We start from the raw sequence: 11,556 nt of genomic DNA on the forward strand, positions 1-11,556 counted from the left end.
GAGTATTGAGGTCTCCTACAATTAACGTATTGTTATCAATGTGACTCTTTATTTTGGTTAACAGTTGGCTTATGTAGATGGCTGCTCCCATGCTGGGGGCATAGATATTTACAATTGTTAGATCCTCTTGTTGGATAGACCCTTTAAGAATGATAGAGTGTCTTTCTGTGTCTCTAGCTACAGTCTTTAGCTTAAAATCTAATTTGTCTGATATGAGAATTGCTATCCCAGCTTTCTTTTGAGGTCTGTTGGCATGAAAAATGATTCTCCATCCTTTCACTTTCAGTCTGGATGTATCTTTAGGTTCAAAATGAGTCTCTTGTAGACAGCATATGGATGGGTCCTGTCTTTTTATCCAATCTGCAACCCCATGCCGTTTCATGGGAGCATTTAGGCCGTTCACATCAAAAAATGGGCAGAAGAGCCTTGCAGTGGCGGCAGCTCCAGAGCAGAGTATGAACTGCAGCAGCCAGAGTCATGGCAGGGCAGGTGTTTAGAAAGTTTCTTCCCCTCTTTGACCAAGTTTTAGTTGAAAGGAGTGCACCTGAAACTGTAACCAAAGGAGGTATTATGCTTTCAGAAAAATCTCAAGGAAAAGTATTGCAAGCAACAGTAGTAGCTGTTGGATTGGGCTCTAAAAGAAAGGGTGGAGAGATTCAACCAGTGAGTGTGAAAGCTGGAGATAAAGTTCTCCTCCCAGAATATGGAGGCACCAAAGTAGTTCTAGATGACAAGGATTATTTCTTATTTAGAGATGGTGACATTCTCGGAATGTATGTGGACTGAAATCATTATTAAAATGGCATGAAGTGAAGCTGCCCATTCCAGTGAAGTTGTGAAATCTTTCATCATGTAAATAATTTTCATGTCTCTCTTTTATAATAAACTAATGGTATTCAAACTAATGATATCCAGTGTCTCTAAAATTTAGTTTTAGTGTACTGATATAAACATTAGCAAATAAAAATGCATAAATGAAAAATAAAAAAAGCGCAGAAGACATGAACAGACACTTCTCCAAAGAAGATATACAAATGGCTAATAGACACATGAAAAAATGTTCATCATCATTAGCCATCAGGGAAATTCAAATCAAAACCACATTGAGATAGCACCTTACACCAGTTAGAATGGCAAAAATTGACAAGGCAAGAAACAACAAATGTTGGAGAGGTTGTGGAGAAAGGGGAACCCTCTTACACTGTTGGTGGGAATGCAAGTTGGTACAGCCACTTTGGAAAGTGGAAGCCACTTTGGCGGTTCCTCAAAAAGTTAAAAATAGAGCTACCCTCTGACCCAGCAATTGCACTACTGGGTATTTACCCTAAAAATACAGATGTAATGAAAAGAAGGGCCACATGCACCCCAATGTTCATAGCAGCAATGTCCACAATAGCCAAACTGGAAGGAGCCGAGATGCCCTTCAACAGATGAATGCATAAAGAAGATGTGGTCCATATATACAATGGAATACTACTCAGCCATCAGAAAGGATGAATACCCAACATTTGCATCAACATGGATGGAACTGGAGGAAATTATGCTAAGTGAAATAAGTCAAACAGAAAAACAATTATCATATGGTTTCACTTATTTGTGGAACATAAGGAATAACATGGAGGACATTAGGAGAAGGAAGGGAGAACTGAAGGGGGGGAAATCAAAAGGGGAAATGAACCATGAAAGACTATGGACTCTGGGAAATAATCTGAGAGTTTTAGAGGGGAGGGTGGTGGGGGGATGGGTTAGCCCGGTGATGGGTATTAAGGAGGGCACGTACTGCATGGAGCACTGGGTGTTATACGCAAACAATGAATCGTGGAACACTACATCAAAAACTAATGATGTAATGTATGGAGACTAACATAACATAATAAAAAAATATTTATTTATTTGTCAGACAGAGAGAGAGAGCACAAGCAGGGAGAGCAGCAGGCAGAGGGAGTCACTGGACTGAATACTTTTTTCCCCCCAAATTTATATATTGAAGCCTAATCTCCACTTGATGGTATCTGGAGATGGAGCTGTTGGGAAGTAATTACATCATGAGGGTGGAGCCCTCATGAAAGGATTTGTGCCCTTGTAAGACACACAAGAGGGTGCCTGGGTGGCTCAGTCGGTTAAGCATGTCTTTGGCTCAGCTCATGATCTTAGGGTCCTGGGATTGGGCCCCACACTGGGCTCCCTGCTCAGCGAGGAGTCTGCTTCCCCCCTGTCTGCCCCTTTCCCCAACTTGTGCACTCTCGCACTCTCTCTCTCTCTCAAATAAATAAATAAAATCTTAAAAAAAGACACAAAAGAAATGATATCTCTCTTGGCCATGTGAGGATATAATGACAAGGTAGCCCTCTACAAGCCAGGAAGAGGGCTGTCACCAGATGCCAGATTTGCAGTGTCTTGATCTTGGACTTGCCAGCCTCCAGAACTGTTAGAAATAAATAAGCCCTGTGTTGGGCTCTGCACTCAGCAGGGAGAATCTTCATTTTTCCCTTCCTACTATCTTCTTCTTTTTTTTTTTTTTAAATATATAATGTATTATTTGTTTCAGAGGTACAGGTCTAGGATTCATCAGTCTTACACAGTTCACAGTACTCACCGTAGCACATACCCTCCCCAATGTCCATCATCCAGCCCCCCATCCACCCCTCACCACTCCAGCAACCCTCAGTTTGTTTCCTGAGATTAAGAGTCTCTTATGGTTTGTCTCCCTCTCTGGTTTCATCTTGTTTCGTTTTTTCCTCCCTTCCCCTATGATCCTCTGTTTTGTTTCTCAAATTCCTCATATCATAAATAATTAAAATCTTTAAAAAAAAATCCAGTCCATAGTAATGGGCAAATAATTTAAATATTTTACTAAAGAAGATATATTTATAGCTAATAAATACATGAAAATATGCTCAAAGTTCACTAGTTATTAGGAAAATGTAAATTGAAACCACAATATTATGGTACCACAGACCCATTAGAATGGTTATAATTGGGGTGCCTGGGTAGCTCAGTTGGTTAAGTGTCTGCCTTCGGCTCAGGTCATGATCCCAGGGTCCTGGGATTGAGCCCCATGTTGGGCTCCCTGCTCAGCGGGGAGCCTGCTTCTCCCTCTGCTTCTGCCTGCTACTCTGCCTGGTTGTGCTTTCTCTCTCTGTCAAATGAATAAATAAATTTTTTTTTTAAAGATTTTATTTATTTATTCATGAGAGACAGAGAGAGAGAGAGAGAGAGAGAGGCAGAGGGAGAAGCAGGCTCCCAAGGAGCAGAGAGCCCGATGCGGGACTCGATCCCAGGACCCTGGGATCATGACCTGAGCCGAAGGCAGACGCTTAACCATCTGAGCCACCCAGGCGCCCTAAATAAATTCTTTAAAGAAAAAAAAAGAATGGTTATAATTTTATTTATTTTATTTATTTTTAATGATTTTTTTCCAGCCTCTGGCACTTATTTATTTATTTGAGAGAGAGAACATATGAGTGAGTGAGGGGCAGTGGGGAGAGAATCTTCAAGCAGACTCCCTGCTGAGTGCAGAGCCCAACACAGGGCTTAATCTCACTGCCCATGAGATCATGACCTGAAATGTTCTAGCCAGTGCAAGTGCTTGCTTCCTTAAGCATCCTGAATGCTTAACCGACTGAGCCACCCAGGTGCCTCTGGAATAGCTATAATTTTAAAATAGATAATTACAAGTATTGTTGAGGGTGTAGAGAAACTGGATCTCATACATGCCAGTGGGAATATAAAATTATATTGGCACTTTGGAAAATGGCTTGACTATTTCTTTAGAGAGAAAATGTAGGACACAAAAACTAAAACAAGTGGGACTACATGAAATTAAAGAGCTTCTGAGCAGCAAAGGAAACAATACATTGAAAAGGCAACCTACAGAATGGGAGAAAGTATTCACAAACCATATATCTGCTAAGGGGTTAATATCCAAAATATACTAAAAACTCATACAACTCAATAGCAAAATAAAAAAAAAAGGAAATAATCCAATTACAAAATTGACAAAGGACCTGAATAGATATTTTTCTAAAGACATACAAATAACTAATAGGTGTATGAAAACATGCTTAACATTACTAGTCATCATGGAAAGGAAAATCCAAACCACAATGAGATATCGCCTTATACCAGTCAGGATGGCTGTTATCAAAAAGACAAGAGATAAAAATGTTGGCAAGGATGTGGAGACAAGGGAACTCTTCTATACTGTTGGTGGGAAAGTAAAATGGTCTAGCCACTATTGAAAATAGTATGACAGTTCCTCAAAAAATTAAGAATTGAATGACCATATTATTCATCAATCCCCTTGCTGGGTATATCACTCTCAATAGGCTGATTTCAATTTCTTCAGAAGGTATTTCTTCTTCGGATATATCTAAGTGATATCTGCACACCTATGTTCATTGTAGCATTGCTCACAATAGACAAGATATGGAAACAATTTAAGGGTCCCCCAAAGGATAAATGGATAAAGACGTAGAAATTTTAAGCCATGAGAAAGAAAGACATCCTGCTAATTGTGAGAACATGGATGGACCTTGAGGGCATTATGCCAAGTGAGATTAGTCAGAGAAAGACAAATACTGTATGATGTAACTTCTATGTGGCCAAACTCATGAAAACAGTAGAATGGTGGTTACTATAGATCGGCTGGTTGGGGAATTGGGGAGATGTTGTTTAAGGGTACAAGCTTGCAACTCAGAGAAATAAGTTCAGGAAATTGAATGCACAGCATAGTCTTTCATGCTGGTCTCAGCCGTATTGATAGTGATGCTATTGGTTAGAAATTCCTGGGGGCACTCACGTGGGACCATGGCAAGCCCCCACAGACATCTTCCCTTTTGGAACCAATGCTGTGGGCTGGACAGGCCCTTGTGGTTCTTAGCATGATTGCAAGATGCACTGCAGCAATGATGATCAAGAAACTCTGGGAAAAAAAGACAGGTATGTTATTTACAATTCCTGAAGGGTATACAGTGTGCCTGAGGCTACACAGCGAGGACTTGATGAAAGAGGAGGAGAGAAGAGAGAGTGTGAGTGAGCATGGACTTGGGGTTCTGCTTTTATTGAGGTCCAGGGTGGAGGCCTGGAGTTTCTCTGGTTCACTATTCATTGAGTTTTAAACAAGAGCAGGAATTAAAGCCTGGGAAGTGGCCAAACTCATTTATTTAAGTCAACCAAAGATTTCTAAAACAAAAGAACTTCAGGAGTGGGGCAGCCTGGCTCTTTCTCTAGTCTTGTAGATTGCAATGTGTTTGAGATAGCCGTCTTTGAAGTGGATGCCTCATTAAGCACAAGCGCAATATTAGCACTTGCATTACAACAAACAAACGAGCAAACAAAAAAACCTGTCCCAGGCTTACACTACACATAGTTACTATAGTCAACAATACAGTATTATAAACTTCAAAGTTGCTAAGAGGCTAGATCTTAATTGTTCTCACCACAAAAAAAGAAATGGTGATGATGTGTCATGACAGAGGTGTTACCAATACATTGTACACCTTAAACTTACACAATGTTATATGTCAATTATATCTCAATTTTAAAAAAATAATAAAAAGGTATAAGTTTAGGATATGGCCCTTCTAGTCACCTTGAAGGTATCTACCCATGAGAAATGAAAATATATGTCCACACAAGGGTATACATGAATTTTCATAGCAATATTATTTAGAGTAGCCACAAACTAAACAATCTAATGTCTATCACCAGGTATATAGATAACCAAAATGTGGTATATGCCTCTAATGGAATATTAGTCAACAATAAAAGGGATGAACTACTAATAAATATTACAACATGGATGAACCTCAGAAACGTTTCACTAAGTAAAAAAAGCCCAATTCAAAAGAAAGCGTATTGTATGATTCCGTTTTATGAAATGTCAAAACAAGGCAAAGTTACAGAGACAGAAAACAGATATATGTTTGTGAGTGGATGGAGTTGGGAGTGAGAAAGCAATCGCAAATTTTGCAAATTAATTTCAAATTTAATTACAGATTAATTTTGCAAGTTGCAAATTAATTGCAGATATAAGGAAACTTTTAGGTGATTGAAATGATCTAAAACTAGATTGTGGTAGGTGTATAACTATAAATTTACTGGAATTCATTTGAGTTTTATAATGAGTGAATATTACGGTATGCAAGTTTTCCTCGATTAAGCTGTTAAAAATTTTAAAAAATGAGAAAATAGAATAACTACACATACAGGAAAGGTAAAAGTGATGTGGTTTCCTCTAGAAATTTTTTTGTCATTGTATTTGAAAAACGAGAGGAAATAGATGATTTTTTACAGAATTCATTTATTCATTTAATAAATCTTTATTGAGCACCTGTTCCATTCTATGAACACAGTCTCTCCCTTAAGGATTTTCTATTTTATTGGGAGGAAACAGACAATAAACAGATCACCTTTGTTTATTATTATATGCAATCTGGTGATGTGTAATAAAAATGCAAGATAGTGTATAGATAGAATGATGTGGGTTACTCCAAGAGAAGTAGGCCCTATTCCTGCTGTTAGCTCTGGAGCAGTGGCTCAGAGATTTTGCTTAGTGGGGGAGATGAGTTGTAAGAATAGAGAGCTTTGAAGCTCTCCCCAAGTTGACTAGCTTTATTTGGAACAGAGTGTAGGGAATGTCACACCTAAAGATAGTGTCAAAAACAAAGGAGATTTTTGGTGGCAAGCAATTAAGGAAAAGAGAGCTAAGAAGCGCACTCTCCTGGGACAAGAAAAAACCTCAGTGGTCTTTTCCTTAAAAGTTACTCCTGGAAGGAGGCCTGAAATTAAAGGCATCCCACTGTGTAGTAATTTATGCCCCAGGGAATCATTTTAAAGAATAGATCAGTGGGCAGTTAGTGGAGACTTGCTGCTAAGTGTGATACCACCAAGGGCAGACAGCTTAACAAAGAGGTGAAAGAGACTGACAGCCTAGCTAAGACTGCTGTCATCCTAGGATGACTATGTGTGTGCCCAAGGCTGAGCCTTTGGGGGAGTGACGTTACGGGCTGTGCATTGCTGGAGGAATCAACTTCGCTGAACCAGTCTAGCCAAGGCACCAAACAAAGTGAAAAATAAACAACAATAAGTAGCCCAAGTCTATGTGTGAGGGATCAGTATCCAGAATTGATACAAAATATTATGAACATGTTCAGTTCTCATCAAAAATTAAAGACATGGAAACAAACAGGGAAGTGTAATCCATTTGTAGGGAAAAAAAGCAGGCATGAGAAACTGCCTTGGCATGGGCCCAGATGTTGGACCCATTAGGCAAAAATCTTCAAAGCAGGTGTAATAAGTATGTTAAAAGAACTAAAACTGTGTTTAAAGAATTAAAAGAAGGTGCGATGACAATGTCTCATCATAGAGAATATCAGTAAAGGGAAATTATAAAAAAGATCCAAAGGGAAACGAGTTGAAAAGCACACTCACTGAAATGAAGAATTCACTAGAATAATTTAACAGTAGATTTGAGCTGGCAGAAGAATGAATGGGGAAATTTAAAGATAGATCAATAGAGATTATGCAATCTGAAGAGAGAGAAAAGATAGAAGGAAATGAACAGGACCTCAGAGAAATGTGAGACACCATTAAGTACCATTAAGTGTACCAACATACACATAGTAGAAGTACCAGAAGGAGAGGAGAAAAAGATACAGAAAAAAACCCATGATAAAATAATGACTGAAAACTCTAAACTTGATGAAAACATTAACCTACATACCAAGAAGGTCAACAAACTCCTAAGTAGGAAAAACATGAAGAGATCCACAGCTAGGTACTGTTGACACAAAATGAACAAACTTTTTAGAATTTCTAAAAAAAGGAAGAGAGTTTTAGTTGAGCCCAAGTGAGGACAGCTGCCTGGGATACATAATCTGGGCAAAGAAGAGAGTGCTCCAGAGAAGGAATGTTTAATATAGGGTTATATATGTTGTTGTTGTTGTTTTTTTTTGTTACATCAAGAGTTATAAATTATCATGACAGAGGACATTCCAGAAAATTATAAACTTTATCTTATGCTTTTAGTATGTACAAGGTTACAGGCTCTGGAGGTATGGGAATGGAATTTAGGGAGATTTTTATTCTTATCTTTAGTTTGAAATTTTTTTTTTTTTTTAGGTTATCTGCTAATGAAACAGATGTACAATGTGTGCTTGGGGCAGAAATAGAGCCCATGCTCTGAAGTCTGGTGAAGTCATTCTGACCTTGGTAAAAGTTAAAGTATAGCTTCCCTGGGAGTCCAGGAACAGGGCCCACAAACATTAAAAGAGTTATAAATTTCCTTTACCAACACATCACAGTCAAAATGTTGAGAGACAAAGAGAAAGATCTTGAAAGAAGCAAGAAAAAGATGACTCCTCATATACAAGAGAACTCTGTGTAGCCATACCCTTGCAGGCTCTAAGCCAGGGTTGGGTGATGGTCTGGTGGGACCAAAGAAATGACCCAGAAACAGTGATGCAGAAATCCAGTGCTAGAATCTACATGCAGGAAGCTTTTATAATGTAGCAACTTAGCATCTGTAGCCCTTCCCCTCCTTGTACAGCCAGTGTTCCAAGGAGATCAAAGCCTGCCATCTGGACATTGTCTAAGGGAGAGGCTTTGGGTTGGCTATCCCTGAGACCCTGACCTTGAATGCAGAACAACACATTCTTCTACATATTCTGCCTGATAGGAATATTGAGGGAGGACAAGATCTCTACATTCCCAAGATAGTGATTAACAGGGACATTCAGGGTGTGCTTGCACAAACCAGCCTTCCAGCATGTACTATACAAACTCCAATAACCTTAAAGGCCAAATTATGATCAGAAAATAAAAATGCAATGTACAAAATCTTATGGAATGCACCTAAAGCAGTGCTTAGAAGGAGATTTGTGGCTGTAAATGACTATATTAAAAAAGAACATACTCTCAAATCAATAACTTAACCTTTAACCTTAAGAAACTGTAAAGAGAAGAGCAAACTAAACTACATCAAGTATAAAGAAATAAAGATTAGGGCAGAAATAAAATAGAGATTAGATAAATGACTGACAAAAACCAATGACACTAAAAGTGGTCCTTTGAAAATATCAACAAGATTGTCAAACCTTTAGCTAGACTGATCAAGAAAAAAGACAATTCAAATTACTCAAATCAAGAATGAATGAGGGACATCGGGGGAACATTGCTGAAACAAAAAGGATTAAAGAGAATACTATGAGTAGCCCGATGTCAACAAATTGTGTAATGTACATGAAATGGACAAACTGTAAGAAAGACATGAAAGACTAGAACTGACTGTAGAAGAAATAGGAAATCTGAATAACTATAACAAGTAAAGATGTGGAATTAGTAATCAAAAATTTTTCTACAAAGAAAAACCCAGGGCAAGAGGCCTTCACTGGTGAATTCTACTGAATGTTTAAAGAAGATTACCAAAATTTCACAAACTTTTCCAAAGAATAAGAGAGTGACACTTCCCTACACATTCTATGAGGATAGTGTTACCTAGACACTAAAGTTAGACAAGATGTCACAAGAAAAGTAAGCTAAAGTACAATATCTCTTGTGAATATAGATGCAAAAATACTCGACAAAATACTAGTAAACTAAATCCAGCAGCATATTAAAAAGGGTTATACACCATGACCAAGACGTGGGATATATCCCAGTAATGCAAGTTTGGCTTAACATATGAAAATAAATCAATGTAATACATCATATAAATATAGGATAAAGAATTATAGAATAAACTACAACAAATAAGTCATCTCAATAGATAAGGAAAAAGCATGTGAGAAAATCCAACATTATTTCATGATAAAATCATTCAACAAACTAGGAATATAAAGCAACATTCTTAGCCTGATAAAGAGCATCTATGAAAAACCCACTGGTAACATATTTGTTGGTGAAGCACTGAATATCGCCTGCCCACCCCCAAGATCAGGGAAAGAATAAGAATGTTTATTCTCACCACTTTTATTCAATGTTGGACTGTATATATATATATTTTTTAAAGATTTTATTTATTTATTTGACAGAGAGAGACACAGCAAGAGAGGGAACACAAGCAGGGGGAGTGGGAGAGGGAGAAGCAGGCTTCCCATGAGCAGGGAGCCCGATGCGGGGCTCGATCCCAGGACCCTGAGATCATGACCTGAGCCGAAGGCAGACGCTTAACGACTGAGCCACCCAGGTGCCCCTGGACTGTATATTTTAACTAAGTTTATTAGGCAAGGCAAAGAAATATAAGGCATATAAATTAAAAAGCAAGAAGGAAACCTGTGTCTATTTGCATGTGGTGTGATCATGTATAAAGAGAATCTCAGGGTAAATCCACTAAAAAATCTGCTGCTCTAATAAACTGATTCCAAAAGATTGTAAGACATAAATTGCATACATAAAAATCAATTTGAGTTCTACACACCAGCTATGTCATTCTCAAAATGAATGTAAAGCAATTCTAGTCACAATAGCTTAAAAGGTTAAAATAGTTTTAAATTTAATAAAAGAAATGCAACCCTTGTACACTGAAAATTGCAAGACCTTATTGAAAGATATTAAATATCATTATTAACGGAAAGCCAACCCATGTCCATGGGTTTAAAGATTTAATATTGTTAAGATGGCAGTATTCCCCAAATTAATCTTCTGGTTCTACATGATCCCTATTAAAATCCTAACTGAAGGAGTTAAGATGGCAGAGGAGTAGGGGGACCCTAAGTTTGTCCCATCCCTAGAATACAACTAGCTATCAAATTATTCTGAACACTCAAGAAATCAATCAGAGATCTGAGAAAACAAATCCTGGAAGTCTACTAGTAGGAAATCAACCACCATTTCAAATACACAACCTAACCTTACACCTAAAGGAGCTGGAAAAAGAGCAGCAAATAAAGCCTAAATCCAGCAGGAGAAGAGAAATAATAGGATTAGGGCAGAAATCAATGATACAGAAATCAAAAAAACAGTAGAACAAATCAATGAAACTAGGAGCTGGTTCTTTGAAAGAATTAATAAGATTGATAAACCTCTAGCCAGACTTATCAAAAAGAAAATACAAAGGACCCAAATAAATAAAATCATGAATGATAAAGGAGAGATGACAACCAACACTGAAGACATACAAACAATTAGAAGAGAATATAATGAGCAATTGTATGCCAACAAATTAGGCAATCTGGAAGAAATGAATGCATTCCTAGAAACACATATACTACTGAAACTGAAACAGGAAGAAATAGAAAACCGGAACACATCCATAACCCACGAGAAATTGAATCAGTAATCAAAAATCTCTCCAACAAACAAGAGTCCAGGGCCGGATGGCTTCCCAGGGGAATTCTACAAAACATTTACAGAAAATCAATACCTATTGTTCTGAAACTGTTCCAAAAAATTTAAATGGAAGGAAAACTTCCAAACTCCTTCTATGAGGCCAATATTACAAGACCGGACAAAGACCCCAACAAAAAGGAGAATTACAGACCAATATCCCTGATGAATATGGATGCAAAAATTCTCACCAACATATTAGCTAATAGGATCCAACAGTACATTAAA

General features: G+C 37.9%; 1 protein-coding gene across 1 annotated transcript; it reads left to right on the forward strand.

The window, feature by feature from the left end:
* The first annotated feature begins 390 nt into the window (after positions 1–390).
* On the forward strand, positions 391–968 carry LOC116647143 (10 kDa heat shock protein, mitochondrial-like). Its single transcript, XM_032428297.1, has one exon. It carries the CDS (start codon positions 478–480, stop codon positions 784–786), a length of 309 nt encoding a protein of 102 aa, XP_032284188.1. The 5' UTR covers positions 391–477; the 3' UTR covers positions 787–968.
* The last annotated feature ends 10,588 nt before the right edge of the window (positions 969–11,556 follow it).

The sequence above is a fragment of the Phoca vitulina genome, unplaced genomic scaffold, assembly GCF_004348235.1.
Source record: "Phoca vitulina isolate PV1807 unplaced genomic scaffold, GSC_HSeal_1.0 scaffold39, whole genome shotgun sequence".
Taxonomy (NCBI): Eukaryota; Metazoa; Chordata; class Mammalia; order Carnivora; family Phocidae; genus Phoca; species Phoca vitulina.